The 18,674-nt window shown below is 42.9% G+C and overlaps 1 protein-coding gene across 3 annotated transcripts in view; it reads right to left on the bottom strand.

Annotated features, from left to right (window-relative positions):
- Window positions 1–877: 877 nt before the first annotated feature.
- The window catches only part of mroh1 (maestro heat-like repeat family member 1), a 68,521-nt gene continuing 50,724 nt past the window's right edge, over window positions 878–18,674 (bottom strand). For all 3 annotated transcript variants that reach the window (XM_063199783.1, XM_063199784.1, XM_063199782.1), the window contains 11 exons: window positions 17,424–17,589; window positions 15,697–15,899; window positions 13,147–13,284; window positions 11,118–11,232; window positions 9,482–9,628; window positions 8,532–8,720; window positions 7,254–7,403; window positions 6,372–6,506; window positions 5,532–5,634; window positions 3,339–3,404; window positions 878–2,300 (listed from right to left, as the gene is read on the bottom strand). In XM_063199783.1, the coding sequence (XP_063055853.1) occupies window positions 2,224–2,300; window positions 3,339–3,404; window positions 5,532–5,634; window positions 6,372–6,506; window positions 7,254–7,403; window positions 8,532–8,720; window positions 9,482–9,628; window positions 11,118–11,232; window positions 13,147–13,284; window positions 15,697–15,899; window positions 17,424–17,589 (1,489 nt within the window). In that variant the 3' untranslated portion in view covers window positions 878–2,223. The remainder of the gene's footprint in view (window positions 2,301–3,338; window positions 3,405–5,531; window positions 5,635–6,371; window positions 6,507–7,253; window positions 7,404–8,531; window positions 8,721–9,481; window positions 9,629–11,117; window positions 11,233–13,146; window positions 13,285–15,696; window positions 15,900–17,423; window positions 17,590–18,674) is intronic.

The following is an 18,674-nucleotide window of genomic DNA, read 5'->3' on the forward strand; positions in this document are numbered from 1 at the left end:
TGCATAAGCAATGCTTATCAAGTCATTCGTTAATGTGTTGTGAAGCCATAACAGGTTTTCACTTTAGATCAGTTCCCCAGATATACTTAAGTAATGGTTCGTAATTCCTTGATAATGCATAGACAAGTCAAGCAAGTCATTTGTTAATGTCCAGAAACATCCATGAGGGGCAGTCACATGAGCCTCAACTTAGGCCTAGGCCTACTTTTTGCCATGCTACCAGTCATCACACACTAACCATTGCAAAAGGGTTAAAAAAAGACTTCACTGATGCTAAAGCAAGAGTTTACAAACCGTTACCATACATGCCTAATAATACTTGTTAATGGTTAGGTGGTAGTAGACAACAAAGAGATAATGTTTTTTTTCATAAATAAAGGTGGGTTATCAGACATTTTAATGATGGTTTACTAATGCTTATCAGAAAGTTAAATCACCATAGATGAATGATTAATTAACAGTACTTAATAATTTCACAGAAATACATAATGACTGACTCGTGATTCACTAAGGGTTAACTAATGCTTAATTTTGTTTAGCGAGTAGTTACATCAGCACACACTAACCATTTACTAATGGTAGTAGATAATAGTTAAGAAATGAGGAATAACATATACATAACGACTAACTCGCTATTTACTAAGGGTTAACTATTGTTAAAATAAGGCTTATTGAAGGCTTAACTTTGCTTAGCGAACCGTTATATCAGCACACACTAACCATTTACTAACGGTAGTAGATAATAGTTAGGAAATGAGAAATAATGCTTACATAATGATTAACTCGTGATTCACTAAGGGTTAACTAATGGTGAAATGAGGCTTAACTAACCCTTAAGTAATGCCTAAAAAGGGGTACTTATTATAAAGTGTTACCTAGTTATCAATATGTCTTCATTAGCCTAGAGTGCAAGAAGGCCGTTAGTACCTGCTATTAGAGGCTTAGGAAAAAAAATGGGGCCATGCCAAATCGAGAGGCAATCATATAACCACTGCATTAACCAGCAGCCCATCTAAAGATACAACACATCCAAAGACGGACTGTCCATTAAGACTTTTAAGTGCAGCACTGTAGTCTGACCTGACCTCTTCTCTAGACAGGAGAGAACGGAGGGCTGGGTTGAGTGGTCCAGCATCAATGTTACAGAGGGAATAAGGAGAACTCTCGGGATTCACCTCAGGGAGTCTGAGGACTGCTTACAATGACGTATTAGCCGAATAAGATGGAATCCAAACGCATAGGCTAGTTAGTTTTGGGAAATGGATGAAGGATCCATATCTACATACATGTTAAAACATTCACATTTTAGTGAGCAGATACACCATAAAAAGAAAGTGCTGCAGAGAAAGAAGATAAAAAAGCAATGCCATTTACACTGACATTGCCAACAATTGACATTAAACCAACACAAAAAAACGACCTGCCTCCTGATTTAAGAATTGGTTCTTTACAACAGTTCTTTACAGCAGTCCAGTCTTCTCAACTGATATTGGCTCAGTTGAGGGCATGTGTTGAAATGACCATCCAAACCACTAGGTGGCCTTTGAACATAATGACTCCATACAAAAAACACACTTGCCTTCACGCATAACCACATATTCTTCTAAAATCATACAATACATTGAGGCTCCTGCATCTTGATACAGACTTGTAAACAGAAAACAAATTTTGGCAACTAAACCCATCAACAAAAAAAGTAGAACAGGTCAAAAATTATTGAAGTAGATGGTGGGGACACGACTGGTGTACACACTACATGCTCTTTGGTCACAACAACTCTTCCTGTAGAGCTCATGATGAGCTTCCCCTTGCCATGCGGTGCTCACTTGCCTTTCTGTAAAGGGATGAAGATGGTGCTAACGCCAAACATCTTCTATTAGAGCAAGATACCCCAAACCCCGCCTACCCAATGCAAAAGAGTGTGCTCAAGTTCAGTCTCCTAAGGGAGCGTTGTCCCACTTCTTCTTATTCTCTTTCTGTGGTGTTTGGTGACGGATTGCACAAGATGCGCGCTACCCTCATCTACAGATCTAAGGGAACTCCATTTATTCTCAAACTCAAGTCTCCAAAGTTCTCCTCACCAAAGGTCTCCTAAAGAATCATTCAGCTGATGTCAGATGGCTCCAGGAAAATGATGGGCTTGATGTATCTTACTCTACAACAAGATGTTTGCTAACGCTACATGGCTGGAATAGTGGTGGTGGTGGTGGTGGTGGTGGTGGCTCAGTGGAAGTGTCCCATGGCCTCTGCTGCCTTGGCGCGCACCGTGGGGTCGGGATCCTGCAACAGCATCACCAGGCCTGCAACCCAATAGAGGAGAAACAGGAGTCACCAGGAGCAAGAGAACCAACAACGCTCTACAGCAGTCAGTTCCCCAAACTTTTTTTCTGCAGTCACCCCCCTCCGGACCTGGACCTTTGTGAATAAATAGCTCCTTTAAAAAAAATGTGAATATGATGAAAAAGTTTGTTTATTTCCATCAATAATATTAAACTGACATAAAATATACAGTGCCTTCAAAAAGTCTACACACCCCTCCTCAAACCCCTCCAGGTTGAACATTTTGGACATAATTCCAAAAGGTATTTTTGGCACAAAACATCACCGCAATAACACCATACCTAACGTGAAGTATGGTGGTGGCAGCATTGTTCTATTGTGCAGTTTTTCTTCAGCTGTAACTGGGGCCTTCATTAGGGAGGAGGGAATTATGAACATTTCCACAGGGCCCGTGGTAGTGGCACAAAATGTTCGCCCCCCTGGTAGAAAGGTGAAGATGCAGAGGAACTAATTTTTCAGAACGACAATTTCTCTAAGCACACACCTAAATCTACAAAAGAATGGCTTCACCAGAATAATATTGAGGTTTTGGAATGGCCCAGACAAGCCAAAGGTGCTGCAACTAAGTATTAATTTAAGGGTGTGTATATTTATGCAACCATGTTAATTGAAGTGTTTTATTTTCTATTGTTTCCATTTAAAGCTTTATGCTTGTTTGTCAATTGCATTGTACAGGTTAATAGTTTAGATCGAAGGTGGAAAAAGCTGTGAATTTATTTGTCTTTCTGTTATTTTTTACATCACAAAAACCTGTCATTTGAGGAGGGGTGTGTAGACTTTTTGAAGGCACTGTAGATCCATGGTCCACATTTTAAACTATTCCAATAATTCATTTGTTTATTCTTACATATTTTGGGTTTCCAGCTCAAAAATACATTTCCATTTTTTGTGTAATTCACAAAAAAAATTGTAATTCACCCCAAGTTACTTCCAAACGTGAAGTTAGACAAACACATTGCAGACACACTCTGTACAACGACTCTAGAAAATAAACTCACCCCTAGTGATGTTCCCCATGTTCATATGAACGAAAAGCTCCTCAGGAAGATTGCCCAAGAGAAAACCTGTTGCAGGAAGATTCCAGAATTTAGAAAACTATTCCACATATAACTGGTACTGTGAGTCTGTCTGCCTGTCAGTCAGTCAGTCAGTCAGTCTGTCAGTCAACAAATAAATAAATAAATAAAAACACAGCTGACTGATATGACTGAATGGAGTTGATTGAGTCAGCTGTTTAGTCCATTAAAAGGTCCAGTGTGTATTTTTCTGCTGCCTGTTGGAAATTATGGTGACTTCAGAAATGTATGCTGCCCATTCATCACTGATTAGATTTGATTTGATTGACTATTAGTGGGGTGGTCTGGCTATAGTGGATTTTGCTGCCAAAGACATCTATGATGTCTATGACTGGTAATTCAAAATGGTGGATTTACTGGAGTATTGACACTCTTTAACCCATCTGAAGACACACATACGCTGCATTCAGGTTCTTGAGATTTGAGCTGTTTCATTAAAAATGTGGGTAAGTTAGAGCTGAATGAACACATTCTAAGGCAAAACGAGGGCCCTATCTTTTAAATGCAACTCATTTCATGTTTGTATGTGCTTCGGAGGCTGAGATATTTAGGATTTAATAAGCAGAGGGCACCCTTTCCCAAAAAGGGCTTAGGACAAAATGGGTTAAGTACAAAATGGGAAATATCTCCAGACAGTAAATAATAATGTCAACCAGTATTTTACTCTATATAGCTTGTGTTCGAAACAAAGTAGCAAAATGAGAACATTTTAAAAAAAAAATGAATGAGGGGGAAAAAATAAGAAAAGGTTAAAGTTCCAGTAGCACTGGTATTGGCACCCTTTACTGGAAATCACTAAGGAAACCTAATTTGACTCAAATGTGGTAAATAACAAAAATAGCAAATGGGAATCACTCATGATAAATTGCTTTTGTCCATAGGACATGAGTTAGCCAATGAATGATGGAGTTTGTTTTTTAAAAGTTTGTTCCTCTTTCACAAAGACGAGGACAAAGGAGCTGAGCGTTATTAGACATCAGAAATAGTATAATTTGCAAAAACAAGATCTCCAAAGGATAATACCTAAATTTCAATAGAAAATCAGCCAAATTGAAGCTGTAAAAATCCTCAGTGGATGTGGGGGTACAGTAAGGGAAATATTTTGGCAGAAGTCTGCGAAAGCTGGTACAAACGGTGGAAAAAAAAACACCAGGTCCAACATCTGCAGATCTCAAGGCCAACTTGTAACAACAGTCTTGGGTAGTTGTTTCAACGAGCACCATATTATTAGAGTCATATGAGGCAAAAGTACTATAGAGCTTGTTGGTAATGCACACACACAGTAAGCTTGCACACTCAGCAAAAAACTCTTTAAGGTTAAGAACACCCTACCAAAAAATCAAGCATTGTTTTGGATCCATAATGTTGTGTTACTGCTTTATTACATCTGGTAATGGGACCTTGACTGTGTCACTGGTGTCATGAAATCAGAAAATGATCAACATTTTACAGCTAAATCTTAAACCCTGTGCAAGAAAACTTGGTTTGAGGTGAAGGTCAAGTGTGAGCTAGTGAGACAAAAACCCAAAGCACATCCAAAAAGCCTACTGGAGTGGTTGAAAAAGGGAAAAAAACTGTTCTATAATGACAAGTGATGATTCCAGATATAAATCCAGCTTAAAATCTTGGGGGGAAATCTGAAATCCTTCATTAGTGTAATGTCAAAGGGGTGCGATAGGAAATTGATGGTTAGTAGAAAATATTAATTAAAAAGATCAATTTTAAGGGGGGGCGCTGTGGCGTAGCGCGCTAAGCCCCCCACAGTTGGGCTTGCATGCCCACCCTCGGGGACCCCGGTTCGAATCCGGCCGGGATCGTTTCCCGATCCCACCCCGTCTCTCTGTCCCACTCGCTTCCTGTCACCATCTCAGACTGTCCTATCAAATAAAGGCATAAAAGCCCCTAAATATATATTTTAAAAAAAAGATCAATTTTGTGAATGGGCTAGAAAAAAATAAAACTAAAAATTACACACAGACACCATTGCTGACCACCACCAAAATATGTATCTACTAAGGTGAATTCCTTTTCTGAACAGGTCAAACATATGCTCAGTCTACATTTCCCCATCCAGATTCATTTCATTCAAAAGTATCAATTTGGTTAGTCTCTCACCGATAAACATTGCAGCACTGGCACGGATATCTGCCCAGTTGCTCTTGAAAAATTGAACGACAGTGTTGTGATAGAAGTTGAGCATGTTCGGGAAATCCTGGATCTGCAAGGGGATTAAAAAGGTCATTGAAACTTTTAGCTCTCAGATGTATCACACACTGTCACTACGTTGCAAAAAGCTACTGAGCTGTGAATAGACTGTAAGATTATGAATTATGAATGAATGAATGAATGTGTACAAATCGAACAAGTCAACAAGACCTGGATGTGTACACTTGAGATGAAATGCCAGCACTCAACCCAGAGTGCGGCGAATACTAACAATGCCTGATTATTCGCAGACAAATATTCATGTATTGATACTGTCTGTGAAATGCTGACATACATTTTACTGAGCCAAGAAGGAAGCCTGCAACAGGATCGGCAGGCTAATGAGGTCATCCATGTTGGTTCAGGCTATTGCCAATCAAAAACCTACTCCTAATTCATTGTCAAGACAGATTCAATTTCACATTATATATCTAAAAAAAACAAAAACAAATAAGTGAATTAGAAATGCAGTGCAGACCTCCGCCAAGGAAGCTGTTTGATAAAACATTTCACTATGTTACACCCTAATTTTTACCAAGTCTTTCTACCTTGTTTTTGTGGGGTTAGAAACTGGAATGTCAAAATTCACCCTATCTTGCAATGGTGAATTCCTGGATCTGCATTGTGATCCAGATCATCACCAAAACGAATCACTTGTCATTTCCAACAAACCAACGCAACGGAAAACATAGCCTCCTTGGCGGAAGTAATAAAAAGATTGTTTTGCATAAATACATGTTAATGGCTCACCAGGTATTTGGTGAGATCATTGATGAACTCGCCGTAGTGCAAGCTTTTGTCTTCATGTAGGTGCTTCTGGAACATGCCGGTGATTTGCTCGGAGCCAACCAAAGGGGCGAACACCCTCATGGAGTATTTGCACGCCTGGCAGAACCGAAGAAAACAACCAAAGAGGCCTAAATTAGGTCACAGATGCCTTTTATCATGCCGTATTAATCATACAATAGCAGTGGTCAGTTTGGTGTTTGAACCAGACCAGAACCATGGTGAAGCTTCTTCATGGTCACCCCTGATTTGTACACACAGTACTACCCTACAAGGGCAAAGTGCAGGAACTACGCCAACACTGAAACTGAGAAACAGGCCTTCAAAGCCTTGGTATTAGGCTGTATATTGTAGTTACTGCAAATTCCATGTAAGAGTGTCTCTCAAACTGGACACAAAGCCATAAGGCTTTTGTCACAACATAAAACGTGTTATGAGAACATGAAGACCATTTTCAGTCTAAAATAAATTGACAAAATATGGCGTTACTGCACTGTGCCTTTGTACAGCAGTGTATCTACAGTAACAGCGAATGTATATTAAATTATTAAATATGAAAAGTCCACCTGCTCACTGCACACAACAAAATTGCATTTATGGCTTTCTTTTCAATGGTGCCCCAAGGGAGCAGTGTGGCGGGACATTACTATACCTCAGTCATGGGGGAGGATGGGGGAGAGCACTGGTTAATTACTCCCTCCCCACCAACTTGGTGAGTCAGGAGTTGAACCAGCAACCTTTGGGATACAAGTCTGACGCCATAACCGCTCACTCATGACTACCCAAATGTGTGCTTATTTGACCCCATTGTTCGACCAATAGTGAAACGGCAGAGCAGCGGCTTACCTTCACCACCTGCTGGTTGGGGTCGGCGAGGTGCAGCAGCAGGCTGACGAGCACATTGTGGATCTGGTCCTTGAAGACCGGCTCCTCCGTGCCGAACTTGGACAGGTTGCCCAGCAGCAAGATGGCTGCACATCGAATCTCATCGCTTTCCTGATGGGGGAATCAGGCTTAGCTTTTTTGTTTTTTAAAAGGAAATTGGTACAAAAATCACCTTTTGCTGTAGCATCAAAACTGCAGATAGATAGAATCACATCATAGCCAGGTCACTCTCCTGATGAGGAAGGATGGAGGTTGGAGGTGGGAGGGGAATGCAAAATGAATGATTTTGGGTTTTTTTCCCCCAGAATTTATTGTCATTGTACAAGTACAATGGAATTCAAAGCCCTTGCTTGGTAAAATGATGGGGTGAGAGAGAGAGAGAGAGAGAGAGAGAGAGAGAGAGAGAGAGAGAGAGAGAGAGAGAGAGAGAGAGAGAGAGAGAGAGAGAGAAAGAAAGAGACAGAGAGAGAGAGAAGAGAAAGACAGAAGAGGGATAGAGAGAGCGAGTGAGAGGGAGAGAGAGAGTGAAAGAGAGAGAGAGAGAGAGAGAGAGAGAGAGAGAGAGAGAGAGAGAGAGAGAGAGAGAGTGAAAGAGAGAGGGAGAGAGAGAGACAGAGAGAGGGGTGATTGGTCAGGGTTCAGTGGCAGGTCAGCTCCTGGGAGGATGCTTCTGAGTGAAGGAGGTGTTCTGCTGTAATTAGCTAATGAAGCCTGTGGCACAAAGGAAGATTGAATATGGATAGCATGAGGCTGACAGCACAGATAGAATGTAAGAATGTAAGAGAGGAAATAATGCTTCATTCACATGATTTTGGAATTATGGTAAATAGGAAATCCTTCACAATGTTTTTTTTTTTGTCAGGTAAATCTTGCACGTAATGCAGACAGGTGCTAGCCGTTTGATCTGTCAAATCTCTACTGTCTAGTAGTCTGCTAGAGTATTAGTCTAGTGTAGTATTAGGGGAATAGTAGTATAGCAGTGTAGAAGTAGTAGAAGTGCAGGAGTAGAGTAAGAGCAGAGTAGTGCAGGAGTAATGCAAGAGTTGAATACTGGAAGAGTATAGTAATGTAGTCCACTACACTACTTGGTTCTTCCTCTAAAGCTTACTTCACCTTTCACTATTCTCCTCCTACACTAGTAGCAACGTAGTCTGGGGATTGAGTAGTATAGGATTACTCCACTCCTACATTACTCTACTCTTGCCTCGTCCAAGAGTCCAAAAAGTTATAGACACCTACATTTTCTAAAAAGGGCTTGATCTTCATGAAGATGTAGACCACGAGTAGATGCACGTTCCTCTGGTCGAGGTAGAGCAGGACTTTGGAGAGGCCCGACATGGCCTCCAGGGTGATGTGTTTGCCCGGGTCGTCCTTCTCCTCCATCCCCGCGCTCATGGCAGCCAAGAGCTCTTTGGCATACTTATTCACCTGAGCACACAGACCAGCGCCATGGAAGTAAGAGTTAGGCTAATCCGATGGGAGTGCATATTTGACAGGTAGATTATTTATACATTACAAATCACAAAACCAAAATGCGTTTGCTATTGAAATGCAATACAATGTTACGAGTTTTTGTCAGTGTCCTAAGTGCAAGCAATATGATGGACTGAGAGTGACAAAATCAGTTGCATGTCCATCAACAAATCCATCAACTGTCAACTGTCAGCATGACAAGGTTCAGAGAAGTCTCCTAAAAATTCTTTATATTTTACATCAGTTTGACAGTACCGCTAGCTAAGCCTTAAAAGTGGACACAATCCATTCCCCAGTTATAATGTATTCCACTGCTTATATTTACTTTGCATTCCTCAAAAAAAACCCTGTATTATTGATACTGAATAAGACTTACAGATCTAACTGTAAAAGTAGATGAAAAATGTGATGATCAGTGATTCTTCACACTCTAAGCCATCCACATTTGGGCTTGCATGCCCTTGGAGACCCAGGTTTGAGTCTGCCTGGGTCATGTCTCAACCCTGCCCCCTGTCCCACTGATTTCCTGTCATAATTTCTATGGTCCTGTCATATAAAACAAAGGCACAAAAAGCTCATAAAATATCTTAAAAAGAGATTCTTCAGATAAGAACGGGAGTTCAACGTTTCTCCCTGTCTTTCAGATCGAAACGATTGTGTAGAACTTAAGGCAGTATGGGAGTTCCCAGGCTAGCAGTGAGTGGGTGCGGGCGCACCTTCTCGGGGGAGCCCAGTGCAATGTTGCCGAGGCCTCGCAGGGCCAGCATGCGCACTGTGCAGCAGGGCTCGGAGATGCGCTCCATCATGTTGTTCATCAGCAGGTCGATCATCATCAGCTCCGTCACCACATGGTGGCTCAGCAACTGCCACAGGAAACACCACCACATTGACATTGATTATTACTATATTACACTATATTACATTTCATAGTTACATTGAACTGCACTGCATTTTGATTTTATCCTAAGCAACTTAAGACTGTAATAAATTTTGCTTCAGAGTACACATGCTTATGCATATTTCGAGCACAATGTGTCACTACGCAACAGGAGACAGACCTCAAGCACAGGAAGAATAAAAACACAGGAGAAAGAAAGAACGTATAATTGTATAAACATTTAAGTGTAAAAAAAAATATTCAGTTCAAGTTAGTAATTGGTAAAAAAAAATCTGGGATTAGGTTCCACCAAGACTGTGCACTGCTTCCCAAATAAACCATTGGGTGACTAGCAGTGTGAAAGAACTCCTAAACAGGAAGAAGGCGTGGAGGTAACATGGTGGAGCTGTGGTGCTTAGCTGAGCTAAAGCTAAGGAGGAGTCTGGGAGGAAAGTGGTAAAAAAAAATGGAAAGCAACACAAGGGAGCTGTGGAAGGGCATCAAAACCATGACAGGGTTAGTTGCCAAGAGTGGAAGGGATGAGGGCAACAAGGACGATCAGATGAATGAAATGTGTTGTCCTGGCAGGGAATTAAGCCCATCTCCTCATGATGACTGCATGGCTGGCACCACACTTCCTGCCTTACTGAGCTACACTCCCCCCTCTTCCACCACTGAAGGCACCCCATCACTTGAGAACTGTGAAGCTCACACCCTGCACCCCCCACCCCCACCCTACCAGGACTTTTACTCTGTGTGTGTGTGTGTGTGTGTGTGTGTGTGTGTGTGTGTGTGTGTGTGTGTGTGTGTGTGTGTGTGTGTGTGTGTGTGTGTGTGTGTGTGTGTGTGTGTGTGTGTGTGTGTGTGTGTGTGTGTGTGTGTGTGTGTGTGTGTGTGTGTACTGCTGTAAGGCTGATTGCTGCACTAAAGTTTGTGTTACATGTTTACTGTAATGGACACTTATGTGTATTAGGTCTTTTTGTACTTTTTGTATTTGTGTTGCATTTTTTGTGAATTTATGACACCTTAATTTACTTGAGGAGTAGCCTCTTACTGCAGATGGGGTCGCCGGCGGGCCTATTCACTATTTATTGAAAATACTCAACTACATCATAACAACATTGCTATGACAGTGCCGAGAGCCCTAAGTGACAGATTAAGACGTAGACTTTACAATTTCGGTGACAGTAAGGTTATAACATAGGTACTGCGCTAAGGAGTACAAGGGGCACAAGTACCCTATTTTACTCTAATACAACATGTGCCCAAAAATAACAATAATGTTTCATATGCAGTATATGCATTACATTTGTGAGAGTAGCAGTCGTGTACAGCTATGAATAAATGGCTGACGGTTGGGAGCCCTGTGCTGATGAACTCAGGGTGTTGGCCGGAAAAAACAAATCCAACAAACAAACAGACAAACAAACAAAAAAACAGGGAGCAGCTTACGACCTGCTATGCTATGGGCTGACCTCTGCAAAGAAGGCCGTGACAGTGATCCTCTGGCACTCGTAGATGTTGTTGAGGACGGGACACAGAGCCTCCACGATAGCAGGCAGGCGCGGCCCCGCGTGCTTAGCCATGGCCCTGCAGGGAATAGAGACAAAGCATACGCATATATACATAAAGGTACGGTACACACACACACACACACACACACACACACACACACACACACACACACACACACACACACACACACACACACACACACACACACACACACACACACACACACACAAACACACAAACACACACACACAAACACACACACACACACACACACACACACTTAACTGCAGAGTCATTTCTGTCCCTCGGAAAAAAAGGCTTCACACAAGCAAGTTTTTGATGTGAAATAACACCAAGTAAATAGCTTGGCCAACGAATCACAAGGGACCTCTGCACAACAACAACAAAATTGCACAACTCAGACCTGCAACATTTTCCTGTCTGCCACAGAAGCTGAAAGCTGCAAACGGCACATGTTGGGGGAAAAAAGTGCACAGTGGAATAACTCAAAAGAACTCCATACACAACGGAAAACTTTCATGAAGCTGCAGCCTCAGTCAAGTGAACGCCAGAGATGGACACCACCGATTCTCTGGCCATGGCTGATACTCTAATCCAGCGGACAACCAGGTCCTAGCAGCTGATTAGTGAAGTCGCCTGTACTGAGTGCAAAGGCAGTGGGAATACATGGGCTTTTACTGTCTCAATACAGATTTGCTTCTCATCCAAGAAGATTCATTCGTTCTGGTCGATATAGAGAAAATACAAGCAGTTACTGTACTATTTACAGTGTTCCCCTAGACCCCTTTCAATCCGCTGGAAAAAGCTGGAACCTCTGGACGGCATCATCATCGTCAGCCGAAAAGCTGTGAGGCAACATTGACCCAGGTACCTGAAGCGGCATGGACACAGCATGCAGGCTCATGAGATAAGAGATTTTTTAAAATTAAAAATGTGGGTATGTTAGAGTTGAATGAACACATACTAATGCAAGATGAGGGTCTTAGTTTTTAAATGCAACTAATTTTATGTTTTTTTAAAGGCCAACTTCCGATAAAACTCAGTTTTACTCACTCCTTTCGAAGATCGGACGGTCACCCCAAGTTAAACTCACTTGCAAGGCTCTCATAGCGGTGCGTCAACTCTCCTGGCTGTGTTTCCCGGTGTTTCCCAATTTACATAAATAATGCAGAGAAACGAGCGAATCACGAAAGCCTTTCTGTGTTTCGTCACGTCGAAAGAAGGCGTTGCCCACAAAGGTTTATATCGACCCATTTATCTAAAAACATGTCGAGTATTTTTTTTCTGCTTGTTTTCAAAACAAGCAACGTCTGGTGGCCCGAAACATAGCTTAGCTTAGCTATCAGCTGGTTGCTACTCTCAGGTACACACACAGCACAAAGCCTCATACATAAAGCCAGCTCACTCTGGTTGCTCCGTGCCTGCAGCTCGCCTAGGGGTCGCTGTCGAAAGAGCACAGCCCTGAATGGAGCCTGCACGCCTCCGTTGGCGCCCCTATAGTGCAGTACCACCCGGGGAAGTGGCGACTCTGTTTCCCATTACATTCTCTCCAAGAACTGGAGGACTGAGCCAATCAGAGACGCGTTTCTTCGAGAGCAGGAGGAGTGAGCCAATCAGAGACGCATTTCCACGAGAAACACGGAACACTCTCTCGTTTCTCCACAAGCCACCTTGCCAGCTTGCAAAAACGTCTTGAAACAAAGCAACCAGAACGTTTTTTAAAACAGGACCAACGCGTAACACATTCAATAACAATTGGGAACACGGCAATATTAATTAAATGACGTTGAGAGGCCATCTTTAAGTGTTTCAGAGGCTGAGAAATTTAGGTTTTTCATAGGCTGAGGGTTCCCTTTCCCAAAAAGGGCTTAGGCATTTAGCAGGCAGGGTTTTTTGAAGGTGGCTTAGTTAGGCATTAATGGGTTAGTCATGTTCTTGGAATACGCCCCAGGCTAGTTGAGAGCTCACCTGGCCAGTAGCGTGACGCCGGTGATGTGTTGCTGAGGGTCTTTCATTTTGTCCCAGGCAGCGTCCGCATCCAGCGGCTTCACCACCTCCTCCAGCTGGGCACGCGCCAGCAGGATACGCAGAGCCTCCACGGCCACCCTGCAACCAGCAAAGCAGTCTCAACATGTCAGGATAGAGTGTGTACGTGCGTGTGCGTGTGTGTGTGTGTGTGTGTGTGTATGTGTGTGTGCGTGTGTGCGTGCGTGTATGTGCATGTGCATGTGCATGTGCACGTGTGTGTGCATGTGCATGTGCACGTGTGTGCGCATGTGTATGTGCACGTGTGTGTATGTGCGCACATGTGTGTGTGCACGTGTGTGTGTGTGTCTGTGTCTGTGTGTCTGTGTGTGTGTGTGTGTGTGTGTCTGTCTGTCTGTGTGTGTGTGTCTGTGTGTCTGTGTGTGTGTGTGTGTGTGTGTCTGTCTGTGTGTGTGTGTCTGTGTCTGTGTGTGTCTGTGTGTCTGTGTGTGTGTGTGTGTGTGTGTGTGTGTGTGTGTGTGTGTGTGTGTGTGTGTGTGTGTGTGTGTACACGATAGGGCACCATTGTCAGGACTTGTCAATACATCCCTGGCTTCCTTAGTCTAATGGCTGGAACCAGACACTGCTTCAGTACTCCAAGTTACTAACACAGCTGATTTATAAAAAAGAAATCAATGACTCATTTTGCACACCTCAGTAACACACTGCACTTCTTAATGCAGTGCAGGACAAGAGTGCATTAAGGAAGTTCCACAAAGTCTAGCTTACAAGGGGCCAGCCTATTGCCTCAAGTCAGTAAATCACGGCTAAGCCAGCATCCCCCAATTCTTACTGTACGTTCAGTCCAAACTAGCCTGGTTCTCACCAGACGGTGTGTGTGTAGCTCCGGAGCCCCCTGGTGGCGATGTGCTACGCACACCGTCTGGTATACCGTCTGGTTCATGGCCAGAGGCTCCAGCCAGAAAATAGACGGAGCTTTTTTTTTTTGCTTCTGTGCAGCCTCATCACCAACAAATTCCTTCAAAAACCTTTCTGGTAATCTCTAAAGAGTCAATGTAGTCTATAATCTGTCCTGTGACTCCTCAATGCGAGCTGCCGTTGATATTGAAGCAATAAATGTTCCGTCTATTTTCTGGCTGGAGCCAACGCGTGATCTCTGGCAGTGTACCAGACGGTAGTGTCACAGTAGGTTTACATGCAGTGTCCAAACTCGCCATAAACACGGGCCTACAGTTCACCGAGGAGTGCTGTCGAGCGAGCGCAGCCCATAAAGCTGGCGCTAATAACTCACAATTGTGCTCGCTGTTGCCTGAAACCTGGGTTCTGAGACACCGATGTGAATTTAAATCAAATGAAAAATAACCTGGGACTCATATCCTTCTGATTTCTTACAGGTTTAGCATTTATGAGTCAGCCTCCGCTAGCATTTTGCCAATGAAATTGCTATATGGCAGTCTTGATCACAGCAATGCAGCCGGTCGACCAATCCAACATCAGTGTGTGAAGCCACTCGTGACATGATATTGACAATGAAGGTCTATTTGATAAAGATCAAGCCAGCTCCAAAGGACCCCATTCATTCTAACTGCCTCTGTGTTCCTCCGTTGGCGCCACTAGATGGTGGACAGTAACAGTCGGAAAAAGTCGGGAGCTTTCTCTCGTAATACCCATAAACCATCTCTGGTAGTGTGTGCAGCTCTGCTCCACCAGGGGGCACTGGAGCTACACACACACACCGTCTGGTGAGAATCAGGCTACAAACAGGAGAAGAGTGAAAATAACTTAAAATACACCATGCTAGACTGGGCAGATAGGAGGCGATAAAAAGCTGCAAAATAGGCAATGACGTAAAGTTACTTCAATCAGGTGAAGGAGCCCGTAGTACAGTCTGATCAATTGTAACATCAGTAGTCTAGTCTGGCACCCTACCAGTAAATCTGAGGAATCATTAGTTGGCGTTCAAATCATAGGTATGCTTCAAAATATTTAACTACATGGCGTGGGCAAAAAAAAGTCTCCACCAGAAAAAGGTCACACGCTAAAGGTTTTTGGACCATCTTTATCTTTGATTACACAGGGCATTTAGTGTTGCATTGTTTTAATACACTTCTGTAATGTCAGGATTTTTCTTCCATTGCTGCTTTAAGTTTTTTAACCAAGATGTTGTATTGATGATGGTAGAATCTGAACACGGTGTTGAGCTTTCTCCAGCGTATCTCTCAGATTCTCACTGAGGTTGAGGTCTGGGCTCTGTGGAGGCAAATTTCGGTGTAAAATGATGTCTTATGCTATATTTAACCCTGATGAGTCTTGGCACTGCCATCTTGGAAAGAAAAAAACATTGATGGAATTATTTGTTCATTCACTATATTCAGGTAGTCAGTTGTGCTCATTCTTTGAGCACATACTGAAGCTGAACCTAGATCTGACACCAAATGTTTCAGTGATTGCTGAGTTGTAGCTACTGATAAGTAGGCAGTGCCTACCATTGGCTTCGGATGTAACCTTTCATTACTCTATTGCTCTACTCACCCGCACACGTCGAAGTTGGCGTAGCTCTTGGGCGCCGCCTTCTTGTCTGGCCCGATGCTGTTGCTGTTGATGTCTTTGGGCAGCAGCACACCCACGCTGGAGCCCACGCGCACCAGCAGAGCGCTGAAGAGCTGTGGGAAAAGAGACGCCACCGCCTCCACCGTCTGGCCGTTCAGCATCAGCTCTCGCAGTGCACACGTCATCTGGAGCATCACACAGCACATGCGTACACACATTAGTCAAAATATGCAAAGTACATAACACAAAAAGTAATGAAAAAAAACAGCACACGTCTTCCTCAGACAGACAGAGACAAAATCACTAGCACACAAATAAAAATCTCTATAGGTAGTCTTGGTTGTCCCCTGAGGGACATTTTGAAACATGGAGGAAACTATCAATATACACAAACCTAACACATGAATAGAAGACAAGCAAGAAACATCACACTGAACAACACAGTAGATTGTGCTAGTGTGCTCAGTCACATGTTACAGACAGACAGAGAGACAGACAGACAGGCTTAGCCTAGTAAACTAGACGAACCCAACCGGCAAAATATGCGTCTTTATATTTCATGCTACCGTCTGGCTTGCCAGGCTAAGACACGCTCTTACACGAGCAAAAAAATCTGAAAGTCACAATGACGGTGGTGTGCAGCGTGAAGACATGAGTCTATTTCATTGACCGAGTAGCACTGTTAGGAGTAACGGGAGAGTAACTAAAGTACCGGTAATGCAAAAGTAGTGTAATGAGCATGGACGACCACCCATTGTTCAGCTTGATCACGAAAAGTGGCAGAAGCCAAAGGCTCCTCCTACCTAGATGCTCCACCGAAAGGTTCAGAAGATCTTTTATTCCTGCAGCTATCAGAATTTTTAACAATAGCTGCTGAATGAATTTTTAATGTTTTTATAATGTTGTTGAGATTCTTTGTGTGTTTTTATGATGGACTGTTTTTATTTATTTTCTTAGCTCTTATTTATTATGTACTTGTCCTGTCTTCCTGTTATGTGTTGTGTGTATGACCAGGTGGCACTCAATTTCCCCTTGGGGATTAATAAAGTCTCTCTCTCTATCTCTCTCTCTAATGCCTTACGTACATTTTAAATATAGTAATATTGTAATGTAAATGATTACTTTAAAAAGAGAGTAACATGTAATCAGTGGGTTCTTTCCAATATGCGGACTCTCGTCCTTGGCCTGTGCTTTTCGTGTTTCTCTGACGCCCCGCCTCCATTGAGAAAACAATAAAGTTTCCCCGATGTCAGCCTAGCCACAACTTTTGGGGGACTATACTTCATCCACTACCCCGATTTCAAATGAGAAAATGACAGAACTGCGCTTTTGCAAGATATTGAGATATACTTCTGTCGTCAGTAACGTCATCACGAGGCCACAAGGAGGTAAGTGAGCAAGGGAGGACGGGAGTTAGCATATTAGAAAGAACCCAGCAATGTCTTACAGTTTTTGAGTAACTTGCCCAACACCGACTGAGTACAGTGTGCTGTACTGTGCTGCACTCACAGCTAGCTGGCTGGCTGGTGGCGACCTTGGTGAGGCTGAGTCTAATAGATATTGTTTTTGGGGGGAACCATGGACAACGTGCAGTTTGCATGCCGCGGTTCGAGATGCGAACGGTAAGGTTTCGGTTTTCAATTTTTTCCCCCCATTCCTAGAAGACATATGTCTGTTTTATTGACTAAGTAGTACTGTACTGCACTCACTGCTAGCGGCTGACTGGTGGCGACCTTGGTGAGGCCGGGTCTGAGCATGGACTCCTTCTTGTCAACGTACGGGGCCAGCACGTTCAGCTTCTCCATCATCATCTCCATGATGCGGGACGCAATGCTGCTGTCGGCTCCCAGGGCAATCCACATCTCGCAACTCCAGCTTCACAGGGAAACAAAAAGGCACAGTTAAAGGGGAAATTACATAGTTACATTACGTTACGAATTACGATAGTAAACTGACAGTAGCTGACCGTTTTATCTCCTACAGTTCAATTGAGGGAAATCTGCATCTCACAGCTCCAGCAAAATGAAACAAAAAAAAAGATCAAACCGGTCATTCCCTACATTCTATTTTAACGTCCTCCATAAATGAGAGAGCTCGTTACTTGCGTGTTTTCACTAACACCTTATTTGAGACTGGTCCGCAAAAACATCATTCATTCTACCATCGAGTTACAACATGTTTCCATGTTGAACTACAGCACAAAGTATATGCGGCCTTGAATTCCAAAACCACTTAAAAAAAAAGACATGCATGCATCTAACACAATAAAATCCCTGGGGATTGAGCCTGAGGATCCCTGACCTCAAAGTATAACTCATCTGAAAAGATGCTATTATTGCCACATGTCCCTCCGCTTCCTAGCTCATTTATAAGCCGTGCGTTGTGTAAACCTGCAGGGGGAAAGTGGGTTACGTGTGTGGGTTGTTCATTCAGGCTTCTGGGCTTCTTGTTCTCACGCACAGAAGCAGGATGAGGAAAGTGCTCATACTGTATTATGTCATTAGTATAGTCTGAGCACTGCCCAAAAAGTCAAAGTGAAAGTCCAAATAAAAAAATCTTATGGTGGTTTATTGGAAAAACATGACACTGACAAAGATTGACTAGAGTCACCTGAACCCAAGACTTATATTCGAGGGTAAGGTTTTTCACTAATTAATTTAATAACTTGTTTTCACGGTTTCACGCACCAAGGACTTCAATCTAACGACTTCCTCTAAAAAAACAGTACATATGTACTTCAGTAGGGCTGGGTGATTTTTCGATTAAAATTTTATTTGCGATGTCAAATTTCTACGATTACAAATTAGACACGTTCTATTAGCCTACGATAAGGTAATGCCTTCAAAAAATTCATTCGGCAAAGTTTTCACAGGAATAGCCAATTATAACTAAACAGTGCCGCACGTAACCAATCAGTTGGAAGAGAGCTACCTCAGCTGGATTGTGCGCAGACATGGGGC

This window comes from Engraulis encrasicolus, chromosome 5 (assembly GCF_034702125.1).
Source record: "Engraulis encrasicolus isolate BLACKSEA-1 chromosome 5, IST_EnEncr_1.0, whole genome shotgun sequence".
Lineage (NCBI taxonomy): Eukaryota > Metazoa > Chordata > Actinopteri > Clupeiformes > Engraulidae > Engraulis > Engraulis encrasicolus.